General features: G+C 57.1%; 2 protein-coding genes across 9 annotated transcripts in view; both read right to left on the bottom strand.

Annotated features, from left to right (window-relative positions):
• The window catches only part of Def6 (DEF6 guanine nucleotide exchange factor), a 33499-nt gene extending 28495 nt beyond the window's left edge, over positions 1-5004 (bottom strand). The window contains exon 1 of one of the 2 annotated variants that reach the window (XM_004846719.3): positions 3305-5004. In XM_004846719.3, the coding sequence (XP_004846776.1) occupies positions 3305-3400 (96 nt within the window). In that variant the 5' untranslated portion in view covers positions 3401-5004. Of the gene's footprint in view, positions 1-2366; positions 3285-3304 lie in introns of those variants that run through there. The other variant, XM_087210507.1, reaches the window with a different exon arrangement.
• Positions 5005-5195: 191 nt separating this feature from the next.
• The window catches only part of Znf76 (zinc finger protein 76), a 32483-nt gene continuing 22968 nt past the window's right edge, over positions 5196-14710 (bottom strand). For 5 of the 7 annotated variants that reach the window (XM_021259959.2, XM_013072874.3, XM_087210508.1 and 2 more), the window contains 11 exons: positions 14612-14689; positions 12897-13096; positions 10665-10781; positions 10352-10427; positions 9721-9846; positions 9445-9624; positions 8593-8826; positions 8342-8505; positions 7380-7544; positions 6655-6768; positions 5196-6025 (listed from right to left, as the gene is read on the bottom strand). In XM_021259959.2, the coding sequence (XP_021115618.1) occupies positions 5921-6025; positions 6655-6768; positions 7380-7544; positions 8342-8505; positions 8593-8826; positions 9445-9624; positions 9721-9846; positions 10352-10427; positions 10665-10781; positions 12897-13096; positions 14612-14689 (1559 nt within the window). In that variant the 3' untranslated portion in view covers positions 5196-5920. Of the gene's footprint in view, positions 6026-6654; positions 6769-7366; positions 7545-8341; positions 8506-8592; positions 8827-9444; positions 9625-9720; positions 9847-10351; positions 10428-10664; positions 10782-12896; positions 13097-14611; positions 14690-14710 lie in introns of those variants that run through there. The other 2 variants (XM_087210509.1, XM_087210510.1) reach the window with 2 other exon arrangements.

The raw sequence follows: 14710 nt of genomic DNA, 5'->3' as shown, positions 1-14710 counted from the left end.
GCACTCCAGGAGGTTGAAGCAGGGGGATCACAAGTTCAAGCCCAGCCTGGGCAATTTAGTAACTTCTCTGTCTCCAAAGAAAAAACAAAACAAAATTTAAAAATAGATTCACCTGCCTCACAAGCATAAGGTCCTGAGTTCAATCCCCAGTACCAAAAAACCCAAAAAAACAAAAAACAAGGATGGGGATGTAGCTCAGTGTGAAGACTGTTCAATCCCCACTCCCCCCACCCCACCCCGCTCAAAAAAAGGTTGAGTTCACCCACTTGACGTTTTTATTTCTAAAGTTATTTTTGTAGGCTGGCTGGTGCCATGGTGATCCCCAGTTCAACCCTCCTGCTTTATAGAGGAGAAACTGGAGGTTCAGAGGTGGGCACGCCCTGCCCAGGGTCACCCAGCTGGGGAGCAGTACAGGTTCTGAGTACAGTGGTCTGTGTATCAGTAAGGCATCCCTCCCCTCCATAGCCCGCATCCTAGCCCAAGGAGACCTGCAGTCCACAGTGCAAAGCTGATGACTTAAGCCAGAAGGTTTCCCGACTACTTGTTCTCACTTTCCCTCTACCACGGAGCAGGTGGTTTTCTCTCTGCAGAGGTGGCAGAGCCTGAAGCTCAGAGATCCACTGGGTAAGAGGCCCTCCCTGGGTTCCAGGACTGCCCTGAGCATGTTGGCTGGAGGCTCAAAGTCTGGGCAGTCCCTGTGCAGTCCCTACCTTCCCGAGCTCTGCCCATCAAGGGGAAGCAGCAGGCTGACTGCCTCCCAGGTCCCCAGGAGCCAGACCAATGGCTCTGTCTGCCCACCACAGTGCCGACTGCCTGGAAGTCAGGGAGGAAGGACACCAAGCTCTTGGCTGATCCTCTCTTGGGCAGAGGGTGTGGCCACTAGGCATGGCTTCTCACCCCTCAGGTTCTTTAGAGGAGGTTCTAGAGACCCATAGAACTCCCTGGGAAGTTTTGGGTTCCGCATCAGTCCACCCCGGGCAAAAGCGTCATTCCTGCTGGTCTGCTTACACTGTCCTCAACCCAGCCGGATCCACTTCCACCAGAGTTCAGAGAGGAGGCCTGGCCTCTATCTGGCCTTCTTTTTCCCAGGGAAGACACTCCGACTCCTTGGCTTCTCCCAGGACTTGTGTCCTTCCTCCTCAGGCCCACCTGGGGTCTGCCCAGGACAGCCAAGGCAGCCCCTCTCCCAACACCTGGGAGACGTGGTGACCGACACTGGTGGACATGCCTGACAGGGTCCCTTGGTCACAAGTGAGGAAGGACCCAGGACTGGGGAGTTTTAGTAAGAATAGCCTGACCCAGAGACTTCTCCCTTATCCCAGGTCTGGGGGGGCAGGAGCTGCTGGGGTATCTGTCTGCCCTCAGATTACTTTATTACTTCTTCTCTGCCCTGCCGGCATCCCATCCCCCAGCACCATCACTGCTTCCTCCCATTCCAGTGTCCAGCACTCTGGGGCTGGGGAAACCACCATCCCTCCTGTGCAGGGACCTGCTATTTCTGAACTGCCCCCACAAGGCCACTGAGACTCCCACTGTTGAGCCAGGCTTGTCCCCCAGAGGGGACAAAGTTTCTGTCAGGCAGGGTTGAAATCTCCCATTACCGGTGTGACTACAGATGGTGCTGGCAGTGGGCTCAATCTGAGAGCTGTCAAGTGGTACAGAGTGCGAAGGTCAAGTATGCAAGGTCTCAGTGACTCTTCTCTGGGAACACTCAACTTCTCAGGGTCACTGCAGGCCAGGACAGAAGCTCAAGCAAGGAGGCCTTGGTGGCCGATGGCACCACAAAATAGGAGCCATTTAGGGATGTGCCCTCCATAGGTGAGGGACAGAGGTTTCAGGCCCCATAAGGTGAGAAATGTACCTTGGAAGCAAGAAGCCATGGGGGTTGGATTGTCCTGGCAAGATATTAAAGGGGCAGAGTGGGAGGTGGGTGTGGGGCACAAGGTTTCTACACGGATGGTGTTTGGATGATTTATTTTCTTCCATGCATGTCAAGGACCCAACTAGATAGATGACATGATCTAAATAAAAGGGTTTTTTTGGTACTGGGGATCGAACTCGGGACCTTGTGCTTGTGTGCCAGGCGCTGGAACCACTAAGCTAAATCCCTGGCAAAATAAAAGGGTTTTAAATGGGATGCAGGGAAGAACCTGCTTGCTGTGTGGGGGTCTCCCCAGGTGACCATGGGAGTTGTGGATTCTCCAGTGAGAAGTCGAACGTTATATATTAGATGCCCACCAGTCTGGTTCGGAGATGGGGCATCCAACTCTATATAGGGGGTCTGAGCCCAGCAGTGAGTGGGAGGGGTAGAATGGAGGTGCGGAACAGTGCTGACCCTGCCGGTTTGCCTTCCAGCTACCTCCTACCTTGGTCATCAGGAAGGGAGGTTGAGACTGAACCCCTCTTTTGAAGGGAGGGTGGGGAGGCCCCAGGATCCAGGGCTGACCCTCTTGCCAGGGACACAGCCTCACTGCGAAGGAATGGGTGCCCCAGGCAGGTTCCGGAGAGCTGCGGCCTGCGCACCTCCTTCCCTCCAGCTCCCCGTTCCCGCAGCCCAGGGAGCTGCTTCCTCTCCGCCAACAGGGTGGGTGGCAGCGTCAACCCACAGCTAAAGGAAGCAGGAGAAAACTCCTTAACCTCCTGGAACAGTCCAGGGGTCTAGGACAATCACTGCTAGGGCTCTTCCGGGCTCAGTTTCACACTCCCTGCCTGGAGGCTTAAGGCCTAAGGTAAGTTTCCCAGTACTCAAGCACTGGTAGAGCAGGATGATGAGCAGGGTAGCAGCGTAATGGGGTCCTCAGTCCTCACCCCGCCCCCCAGCTCTGTCCCAAATGCAGGCTTTGCGGGCCAGACTGGTTTGGCGGTGGGGAGGCCCTTCGTGCCTCGCCTAGCCCTAAAGGAAACGACTGACAAGTACCGGCTGGGCTGTCTTCAAGGCCGGGAGGAAGCGGCGGCAGGGAGGAGGAGGGTGCGTGCCCAAGCTTGACTCTGGGAGCCGCGCTGCTCACCACATGGAATCTGGGAAGTGGCCTGGCTCCTGGCCCTCAGAACCCCGTGATGCCCCTCTACCTCCAGTGGTGTGGGTTCCGGGCAATGGCCCTGGACGGATTTCCCTGGAGCCCCTCGACCATGAGCAGAGCATCTCCCAAGCGTGCTGGCCCAGCTGCCCAGTACGGGGCCTCCCGCCGCAGCCCGGCGCTGGATGGCTGGGTGCCCTGGGAAGCGCAGCATTCACGCCTGGCTGCTTGGCGGCAGGCGCTGGTGTGGTGCCCTGCCAGCTTCCCTGGGCCCCGGGTGCCCTCACCTTGAGCTGGGACTTGGAGACCTTGCCACTCTTCTCCACATCCAGCGCAGTGAAGGCATACCAGATGGACTTGAGCAGCTCCTTGCGTAGGGACATGGCTGAGGCGCCCGCCCGGCCCAGGGGCGGCTCTGACACCAAGATCCGGTTTCAGGAAATGCAAACGGCTGCAGACCGCAGAGGCGCCCTGATGCGGAGCAAGAGCTCCACCTGCCTGCTTGCTGAGCTTCGAGCTGCCTGTTGCTCTGGTGGTACTCAGGGCCCTGCACCCTGCCTGGAACTGACCGACCTTCTCAGGGCTGCAGTGCTCTGACCAGCCTTCTGATCTGCCGGGCTGCTGGGCGCATGAGGGCCTTTTTAAAAGCCCTGCCCTAGGGCCAGGGATTTAGCTCAGTGGTGCCGTCACCTGCCTGGAAAGCGCAAGGTCCTGAGTTCAATCCCTGGTACAAAAAATTTAAAAAAAGCCCTGCCCCAGAGGCAGTTCACTTAGGGGAAAAGCAAGCCCACAGTGACTGTGGTCAGGCTGGGAGCAAGGCTTACTAGGTGAAAGGCCTCGGATAGTTACTTAGCCTCCTAGAGCAGTTTGCTCTGTGTGATGTATAAAACACCAGCCTCCCAGAGTTGGAAGGCTGACAATAGTACACAGAGTGGAGTCTAGGCCCGGGATTTAGCTCAGTGGTTTCGCCGCCCGCCGCACAAGCGCAAGGGCCTGAGTTCAATCCCCAGTACCAAAAAAAAAAAAAAGAAAGGAAGGAAAAAAAAAGACTTTCAGCAGAGTGGACTCTAGTTAAAGCATCCCTTTTGGTGCCACCTAACAAAGGGGAAGAAAACAAAGTGAGCCCCACCGAGCTGGAGGAGGAACTGGGCCAGGGCACCCCTCCAGGTGAGATGGACTTGGCTCCCCAGGCCTGGCAATGGCAAGGCACTCAGAACGCTGCCGACTCTAACTGAAACCTGCATGGGGCCCACCTTGGGTGTCCCAGCAGGGCAGCCTTGGGACTCACGGCCCTGCACATCAGTGCTGCCATTCTATTAGACCCAGTGCCCTCATGGGTGAGTCTGTGGGAGAAGCCCGAAGGTCAATGTGGAGACAGCTTCTTCTGGTCACACCCCAGTTCCTCTGCCTCCAGGGGGTTGATGGCAGGGATAAATGGGAGCTTTTGGGCATCCATTCAGGGGAGGGGCCTCCATTCTCAAGAGTAGGAAGGGGCTCGAGGAACACTCATCGCAGTAGTGAGAGGGAGGGGGAAGAAGCGCCCAGTTCCCACAGTGCTTCCATCCAGGTGGGGTCCTTTCCACCTGTACCCCCTGCACCTACTCCTGCAGGGGCTGGCCCATCCCTCACTTTCCAGTGGGGCCTATGTCTTAGGAATCCCACAGCACAGCAGCCCTAGACACCTAGGAGGCCCCACCCCAGGAGCAAGGTAGCAAAGCCAGGACTGTAGCACTGGAGCATCAAGGCCTCAGAGAACCTCAGTAACGAGGGCAAAGGCACCTCTCAGCCTGTTCTGATCTGGGCTCTGCCCTCTTGAACCAGCTGGCTGTGTGTGGTCAGGGGTGTCCGGGGCAGGAGGGTCCTGGGCTACATTCTGCCAAAGTAAAGGAGAAAAAACCTAGTTCTTCCAGCTCGACCAGCCTGAGGCCTGGGATCAGCCAGAGCCTGCAGGTAGTGGTTATGCTGGTCCTAACCAGCTGGCCTAGAGTCCCCTGCGCAGGAGTGGCAAGAAGCCACCGACAGCTCCTCGTCTTACACTGGGCCTTTCTCCCACTGGCATCGCCTACTGCTCAGGCACTGAAGCTGAGCAGGGGTTGTGCCAGGGAAACAGGGATGAGAGCTGGCCTTGACCAGCCCTGCCGCTAGCGCTCTGTGCTGGAAGGATGGAGGAGCCTAGTGGAAACTTGGAACTTTTATTAAATACTCATTCACCCATTTTCCACCACCACCCAGAGCAGGAGGAAATATAATTGTCAAAGTGGAATTTTAAAAAAAACTCACAAAACAAATGAAAGCCAATCCCAGCAGTCTCTGCACAGGGCCACTCCCTGCCTCTCTGCCACAGATTGGGGGGAGCTGGGGGTGATGGGAGCGGGACACCTCTACTCCAGCCACAGGCCCCTGAGCAATTAATTCTGTCTATGGTGGCAGGAACGCCAGTGCCAAGGGACAAGGCGCCTCGGCTGCCTCCAGGGAGGTGGTTATTGCTAGGAGGGACGGGGCTGGGCCTGCTTTGCCCCGCTGGGCTGCAGAGCTGCCTGCCTTCTCCCACATGGGCCGAGACCAGTTTGGGTGGAGGCCAGTCCCCACCACAGCCCCACTTTCCACCTGAGAAGAGGAGTGGCCCAAGACAGGAAGGGTGTGCCCTCCTCTGGGAGGAGTGTGGGCAGCCAGGGCAGCCTGGTGCAAGGCTTGTTCACTCCTCACTCCCGTTGCCTGCTGCTGAGCCTTCCTCCAGGGCAGGACCTCCAAGCTCTTCAGTTAGGCCACTTTCTGGCTGCCTTCTCATCCCAGAGACCTATGTGGCTGCCTTCTATGAGTCAGCCGCCAGCTGAGCCTTCGAGGCAGGGCTGCCTGCACAGGGTAGCACATCCTCCAGCACGGTGTGTGCCTCCCCTCTTGGCTCAGCAGCTGCTCTCCGTCACTGCTGTCTCCAGGGTCACAGCCCCTTGCTGCATGGCAGCAGTGGCCACACTGATGGCCTCCTCCAAGGTCTGCTGCTCCTCCAGCTGCAGAGAGGGGTGTGGAAGGAGCAGGTGTGAGATGGGGCCCTTTTGGACTCTAGTGTTAACACCATGTGGCCCACCTGTCTGCACCTCCTCCATCTAAGGGCCACACACTGGGCTCTTGGCCGGGCCCCCACAAGCAGGAAGTTCACAGATACGAGTCTTAGTGCTGAGGCGTGGGCAGGGACCACAGAGGGCCCACGGTCAGAGAACTGCTTGCTCACAGAACTGGCCGGAGAGCACCTCCATGACATCTACTTTAGCTGCTTCATCTCCCAGGTGAGAGAGGCATGAGGTGAAGGACTGGGGCCACAGGACTGCCATCGGTTACCCTGAAGGCCAAAGGGGTCTCTCCATTCTGCCCCAGCCTAGACAGAGCCTAACACAGGCGTGTGGATACAGGCAGAATAGGATTTGTCCTCTGAAATGGGCTCTTTTTTGGTACTGGGGATCGAACTCAGGACCTGGCCCTTGCAAGGCAGGCACAGTGCCACTGAGCTACATCCCCGGCCCCATGAAATGGGCTTTTTTTTAATGCCTGATGCCCTTTTCCTCAAGATCACCACCCAATTTCCTCATCTGCCCATTCCCTTCCTTGGTCTGGGAGCCCCTTTCCTTCCATTTCTACCCACCTGTACTGCGATGTGCGTTCCGTTGGCTGTGGCCAACAGTGCCACCTGCTGATGGTGAAGGGATGCTACACTCGAGTCCTCGGCCACCACAGCCCCAGAGGTAATGATTGTGACCTGCAACGCAAAAGATCTTCCACCCACCTGCAATATCCTCCCTCTCCACAAGCCAAGTAAAAGGCCTCCATGCCAGATGACTGGACCAAACCCAGAAGGGAATGGATAAAACCACTGTGGGTCAGATGGATTAGCTTGGGGTGCACAGCTAAATGAAGCTGAGTTTTTCTCCAACTCAAGAGCCCAACTGAATGTAGGAATTCTGAATCACCAAAGGACAGACCTATAAAGACCCCAGAGATAAGTCAATCCCCTGAGCTGAAAACGGACCTGGAAGTCTATGGGGAAGTGACTTGCCTAGAATGGCAAGGGAAAATAGGGCTGTACTGAGGTTTAGAAACTCTCTTGATTCATCAAATGCTTTTAAAGATGAAAATTTCTGTGGACCAGAAAAGCTAGGGGACTCTGTGTCTTTCTAAAAGGCTGGACAAGTCTGGCCTGAACAGTTTTGTTTTTTTTGGTACCGGGGATTGAACTTGGGTCCTTGTGCCTGCACAGCGGGCAGCGAAACCACTGAGCTAAATCCCCAGTCCTGGGCTGAACTTTTAACGCCCGCCCCATGAAAAGGGTAGAAGAGAACAAGAAACCCCCAGCAAACCGCCTGGTCATACGGGCTGCGTCTGCATGCCATCGGCGCTGACCATGGTGACCGTATGTGTGCCAGATGTGGCCAAAGCATCGTCATGACTGGGGATGGCAAGGGTGGTGCTGCTGTGCTGGGCCACCACACTGATGGCACTCCCCAGGGCCTGCAGGTCTTCTGGGGACAGGCTGACCTGCGACAGGAGGGAGAAGGTGAGCTGGAGCCCAGAGGAGGGTGGTCTGGAGATGCGGCTGCCTTCCCGAGAAGCTGAGCTTCAGCTCTTGGGGGTGGGGACAAGCAAACAAAGCAGGGCCAAGGCTACAGAGAGGGACACTAGCAGAAGTCTACTGACCACTTCTATTTTTGGTTTTTTGTCAGTGTTGGGAATTGACCCCAAGGTCTTTGCACTGACCCACATCCCTAGCCTTTTACATTTTGAGATGGGGTCATGCTAAGTCACTAAGTTTTCCAGGCTGGCCTCTAACTTGTGATCCTCCTGCCTCAGCCTCCCAGAGTGCTGGGATTACAGGCCTGTGTCACCATGCCTGGCTTGACCACTTCTATTCACCACCACTTTGGCTCTGGCCCCTGCTGTGTGCAGCTCAGGGTCTCCTCTGAATTCTGTCCTCCTGACAACTCTAGAAGCACAGGTGTGCTGGGCAGTGCAGGTGAGGACAAGGCTGGCTAGCAACACTAGAGGGACTGCCAGACTTCGAGACTTCTGCACCAACGGGTCACTCCCGAGAAGACACCCCACGTTCACCTCAGACTGCCAGGGCCTGGCAGCCTCCAAGAAGGAAACTACTGACCCCGCCCTAGAGGGTGAGATGGAGCTGGGGGCACGAGGAAGGTGGGCTTACAGTCTGGTCCCCTCAGCCTAAGCTCTCTGAGGTCCGTAGAGCTGTAAGAAGAATCTGGGGAGGTGGGGCTGGCCAAGCTTCAGGGCTCCCTAGAGTCCCCAGAGAGAGGAGTGGTCCCCAAGGCTGGTACCTGCTGGGCCCCGTCCTGAGTGATCAGAGCCACCTGGGGGGCCCCATCCTCCTCAGTCGCCATGGCCACTTGGGCTGAGACGTCATCACCTTCTTCCTTCACCTCAGAAAGGTAAGCGATATGGGCTCCCGTGGGTGGCGGGCTTTCCTCGGTTACAGAGGCGGCTAGAAGAGAGCCCAGGCTGCTGAATGCCACCGGATGCCACAGGAGCCCTCAGTTCTCCTGTGTCCCTCTCCCCGGCCTGCCCTCACCCTCCAGCTGCTGCTGCTCGTAGAGGGCCTGCTCGCTCTCCTCAGTGGCCTCCAGCTCGCCGTGGGCACTGCGCTTGTGCATGGCCAGGGTGGAGGTCTGCCGGTAGGTCTTGCCACAGCTGCTGCAGGTGTAGGGCTTGCAGTGCGTGTGCACCACGTGGTGCTTATACAGGCTTGAGTACTCGGTGAAGCGCTTCCCGCAGCCTGGCACCGTGCAAACGTATGGCTTCTCCCCTGGGGACACTGGGCTGTGAGGGGGGCGGGACCTGGGGCTGGCAAAGGGGAAACTAAGGGGACAGGGTGAGGGACAGCGTTGGCGGAGGGCGAGCCAGAAGAGGGGAGAGGGGCTGAGACCTGAGGCTTCAGATGGACAGAGTCGGGGAAGGTGTGGGCATGATGAGGAGGAGAGAAAAGAGGCATGGGCAGGGCCGGGCGAGAGAAGGGCGAGGGCTGGAGGTGTGCGCTGCAGTGGGAGGGCGGAGGCGGAGTGGAGACTGAGGTGTTGGGCCCATGGGGCGGGGCACACAGAAGGCTGGCCGGACGCGTGACAGCGGATGAGGGGAGCAGCTGAAGGTGATGCTCCACTCTGCCTCCTCCCCACCGCTCCTGACCCTGGCCCCTTCCGGAGCTCAACCTCACGGAGGGAGGGGAAGACTGGGACGTACAAGGGCAGCTGGGAGCTGAGGGGTCCCACAGGAGGTCCTAACTGTGCTCATCGCACGTGAACTGGCGAGGGTGGGGACACACGCGCCCAGAGAACAGCTCCAGCCAAGAGCTGGGATGCATCTTAGAGCAGAAGCCCATGGCGGAGGGAGCTGGGCCCGAGGGGTCCTCGCATGCCACCCGGCCCACCTGTGTGGATGCGCACGTGATTCTTGTAGTTGGTGGCACTGGTGAAGCCGCGGCCACAGTGGGGCTCGGGGCAGGTGTAGGGCCGCTCACCCGTGTGCGTGCGCACATGTACCTTGCGGATGTTAGACGTGGTGAAGGAGCGGCCACAGCCCTCGAAAGGGCACCGGAATGGGCGTTCACCTGAGTGGGAGGGAGCCATGCAGCAAGGAGGGGACGGCACAGGCTCCAGGGCCGAGCATCGCTCCCCATGCCGTGGGGAGGCAGGACCCAGCCTACCAGTGTGGGTCCGGACATGCTTCTGCAGGTCTCCTGAGGTCTTGAAGGCCTTGCTGCACAGCTCCTCTGGGCACTTGTATGGCTTCTCGCCCGTGTGTGTGCGAACATGGCTCTTCAGCCCATAGCCTGTCCATGCATGCGATGCGGGGTGGAAGGGCAGCAGTGGGACCTCTGGCTCTGCTGCCCACTGTATTTAGAGGGTCTCCATCTAAACTGTGCTCTGGGGGGCTGCAGAAGCCCCACTGGCCTCTATCCTAACCTGCCTGGGCAGATGGAGAGGACAGAAAAGCCCACTCTGCTCTCCTGCCTGTTCCAGAGCAGGAGCCCAAGAGGCTGCCTAGGGCAGCTGTGGCTAAGGTCCTGTTTCAGAGGGGACAGTGAGGCCCAGGGACAACATGGTCCCCTCAGCTGACACGAGAGGCAAGGTCTCTCCACCTTTATCCTAGCTATGCCACCTTTCACATCTGCAGCAGGGCGTCCTTGGGGGAGCACCAGGGGGTCAGAACACTCATAAGAGTTTCCCTGACAGCAGCCTGTGTTGGGGTCCCCTCAAGGAGGCTCTGGAGCTCATCCAGAATCTTCTGCCCTCAACCGGAAGTGGTCTACCTTCAGTCTCCAGCCAGGGGTTTACCTGTGGCAAAGGCCTTTCCACAGCTGGGGAAGTCACACCGGTATGGACGGTCACCTGTATGAGCTCGCTCATGTACCTGAGGATAAGCAATAAGCACATAACTCAGAAGGACAGGGTCTGAGCGGGGCTCTCTGGTTCCCTTCCTCCTACACTGTTCACACGTGTCACAGCTTCCTGCTTGGGTATTTGTCTCTTCCCTCCAGGAGGTAACATGCAACTTGAGGGCACGGACGAGTGCTAGTGAGAGCACAAAGATAGGACAGTGGCTTAGCAGAGAAGAGGGCAGAGCGAAAGCTGCCTGCCCACCACTTACCTTTAAGTGATGTGCGGTAGTGTAGAGGCGCCCACAGCCCTTGTAGCCACAGCGAAAAGCTCTGTCTCCAACCTGCTGCCCTTTGCCATTATGGGGAGCCTGGCTGTTGTGCAGAACCTAAGGAAAAATCTTGGAGTTCCTACATGTATTCTCCCCGTTGAAGGGAGCAAAGGGGTAGAATACAGGGCCCAGCTGGCAGCCTAACAGCCAATATGCAGAGTTAGACTGTCAGGGCCCTCTAGGGCAGAGGGTCACATCCAGACAGACAGGGGCAGACATTCAGGCATGCTGAGAAGAAACAGGGTTGGCATGTGGAGTCATCACCCACCTCTGATGGAAAGAGGGAGGACTAAATGTCATGGGGCTCTGACAGCTACTGTGGAAAGGGTATCTCCTTGACGGCTGGGTGAGGTTGTCAGGGTGGCCACCCCTGAGCAAGGCTGGTGCCAGAAAGCCCCTTTTCCCACATGCCTCTAGGAGGCTGCCACCTTGACACATCAGTCCTGATGTGGGGAGGGCGCTTCTCCTGGTGGAAGGCTGATCAGGAGCACGTGAAGGGGCTTGCTGTGGGATGAACTCACCCAGGTCCAACTGGCAGGCCAAGGGGCCCAGGGGTGGCAGCTATAACCAGAAGTGCCAGGAGAGGGGACAGAAGTCTCAGCTCTAACCACAGAGTTCAGGTAATGACAAGGCCTCCCGCTCCATCTCCTTTCCTGGGAACATGGCTACAGCCACCCATAGGATGCCAGCCTCTGGCCACCCGGAGCCCTTACTGCTTTTCTGTTTTCCTAGGCCCCATCCTGGCAGGACTGTCCCTTAGGCCCTCTTTCTGGGATACTGAGGGTCACATTCTGGTCTTTCCAGGAGCGCCTGAAACAACTCAGAAGTCACGGTGAGCAGAGGACAGGGTGAGGCCCACTCGTGGTGAGGTCGATCTAATCCTGCTCCAGGTTAGAGGTGTCATGGGGGACATAAGCAGCTGGTGTGTGTGTGGGGGGGGTCACAGGCAGCTGGGCTTGTGGGCCAGGCTAACCCACATGGACTCACAGATCTCATCCCCATCTCACCTGCTCCTGGACCATTGAGAGAATCAAGGATCATCAGGGCTGGAAGTGACCTTTGGGTCAGCTGGTCCCTCCTCATGGTACTGGAGGAACAAGCTGAGGCCTGGGGGGAGTGACTGACTCTCCCAAGGTTGGACTCAGCGGTGAGGCAGCACAGATCTCAGGGCTCATGGACAAAATATAGCTCAGTTCTCTTCCCACCAGCACCTGGCATCACATTTGAATACACTTTGGGGAACGGGGTGGGGGAGTGGGTATGGTACAGAATGGGCTGCTATCAAGTTTTGTGCTTTGTTTTGAACAGACATGAAGACTTCCTCTCTTCCTCTACCTCACAGCCATTGTTGTTTTATGAAAACAACTCCTCAGGCCAGGGATTTAGCTCAGTGGTTCCGCCACCTGGCCTGCCTCACAAGCCCAAGGTCCCAAGTTCGCCGGTACCAAAAAAAACAAAAAAAGAGAAAAGAAAGAAAGAAAACAACTACTGCCCAGTCTCTGGGTAAACCTCGCTTTGGGAAGCTCTGCCTCATCCCCAGGCTCTGAGTCCAACCTAGGTGGGAGCATTGGATTTGGGAAGCCCACGGATCTCTGCTCCTGCTCCCCAAAAAGGCAGGGCCTCGGGTCCAGGAAGCACACACAATGACTGGTGTCTGGAGAGCCGGGACGCTGTCCTTCACAGCCGAGTTCCTGTGTGGGCCTCAGGTCCCAGCTGCTTGCTCCATATGCCCTGCTCGCTGCCTACTGAGCCTATTTTCCCACATGACTCAATGAGTTGCAGAGGAGAAATAAATGTAAGAGCTTCTGACTTTAGTGGATTGGAAAACTAATCATGGGCCCTGGGTGGGGCTTTCCCAGATAGCACAGTGGATTACTGCAGCAGCCAAAGGGAAGCTGGGCTTAACTTCCCACCACAAGGATGCCGGTGCTTTGTGCCTTCCCTCTGCAGAGACAGCATAAATAAGGGCGAGTGTAGACAGCTATCAGCAGTCGCAGCCAGACAGGGACCAAGGGCTCGAGATGAACTAAAGGGATGAAGGGAGTAGCCCAGCTTGTGTTCGAGATGTGTGCGAGCACGAGACTGCCCTTGTCCTCCTGAGAGGCAACCTTCTGGCAGGCCAAGCAGTGCCGGGCAGGCAAGGCCCTGCTGTCCGGAGCTCTGCATGCTCACCTTGCTTGCATACTGCTCCAAGGCCACCACTGTGTCTGTGCCAAAACCCTCCTCGTCCTCCACTGCCAGGTCCTCCAAGCCCACCTCTGTCTGCACGGCCAGGATGGTGCTTTCCGGGGGCACAGCCATCGGGTGGTGGATGTAAGCAGTGGAGCCATCCTCCAGCTGGACAGCCTCCAGTGCGCTGGGGTCGTGACCCTCTGTAGGAACATGTGGTTAGTGCCGATGCCACACAGGGAAGAGACACAGCAGGAGCCTGGCAGGAAGTTAAGGACAGGTATACACAGGAGGAAGGTCTCAGCATCGAGTGGCCCCTGACCTTTGCCTTGGCGGTGCTTTCCTGCTGGCCCTCCCTCCTGCTAGGGCTGCTTCCCTGGAGGACACTGACCGGGAACTCGCTGATGACCAAGGCGTCCTGGCCACTCATCCTTCCCCATTAGTTCCGGCCAGGCGGTATAGCATTCACCTGGCCTCTGCAGGGCAGAGGTGGTCGGGTCATGTAGCTGCCTCACCTGCACAAAAGCTCCCCACAGGTCTGGGGGCAACACCAACATCCTCTACCCTCTGCCCCACCTCAGCTCCTGGCAGATCCAGGAATCGCCATTCTTTCTCCCCGGGCTTCACACCGACGCATACTGTTCCTCTGTCTGGAGTACTGAGCCCTCCTTGCCGCCCTCTTCCTGTGGCTCAGTCCATTCATCCTTCTGCTCCCAGCTCCAGCACTGTTTCCCAGAGAGCAGCCCCCTACCCGAGCCTGACCCCTGTCTGTAACGATCAGTTCAGCAGTGATACTGTTTCCCTCACTAGACTGAGGGTGAGCAGGATTTGTCTTTGCCCTTTTATTTTCGGGTACCCCGGGTCCTTTATCGCTGAGGTATCTCCTCAGCCTTTTTATATTTTGAGACAGGATCTTGCTAAGTTGCCCAGGCTGGCTGAACTTGCATACTCCTGCCTCAGCCTCCACAGTAGCTGGGATTACAGGCATGTGCCACCACACCCAACTTTAATTTCATTCTCTGCTGTACTTTCTATGCCTACCACATTGCCTGGTTTGGAGTAGCTGTCAAGAAGCTACTTGTAGAAGGACTACATTGTTATTCTTTTTTTTTGGTACCGGGGATCGAACTCAGGACCTTATGCTTGCAAGGAAGGTACAGCGCCACTGAGCTAAATCCCCAGCCCTACATAGTTATTCTTTATAAATGTAGTGTTATTCTTCAGTACCCTATGAGCTTAGTTTTTTTGAGTCAAAATCTCACTATGTAGTCCAGGGTGGTCTTGAACTATGTGGCCCAGGCTGGCCTCAGACTCATGGTGATCCTCTTGCCTCCGCCTCCTGAGTGCTGGGATTACAGGTGTGCACCACGCCTGGTGTCATTCTTAAATATTAGTTGAATTACTCCTGTCCTTGGGTGATGGCCTCGGGTCCTATTCAACGCCCTAAGACTTTGGGCCTGTGCTGAAGCCAAAGCCACCACTGAGGCCCAGATACTGACCCCAAGGCTCAGCCTCCTGGTGGCAGAGACCAGCCGCTCCTGTGGCCTGCACCAGGGAAGTGGGGGAGGCTGCTTGTCCAGGTAAGGAAGTACTGTGTGTGCTTGGGGATGACAGCGCCCAGGTCTACTCCGACTCCTAGGGTGTGTCCCTCTGTCCCCCACCCCATGCCAGTTCTGTGTCCTCTCCTTCCCCACCAGTGGTGATGACCAAGGCCCCACCTTTGGGTGTGCGGTGTATGTAGGCCACAGTGCCATCTTCCAGCTGCACTGGCTGTCCGTCCTCAAAGGAGAGAGATTCTGTAATGAGAGCAACGACAG

This window comes from Heterocephalus glaber, unplaced genomic scaffold (genome assembly GCF_053883595.1).
Source record: "Heterocephalus glaber isolate CG9 unplaced genomic scaffold, H.glaber_assembly_v1.0 deba00001141, whole genome shotgun sequence".
Taxonomy (NCBI): domain Eukaryota; kingdom Metazoa; phylum Chordata; class Mammalia; order Rodentia; family Bathyergidae; genus Heterocephalus; species Heterocephalus glaber.
This window is presented reverse-complemented; position numbering and strand designations above follow the sequence as displayed.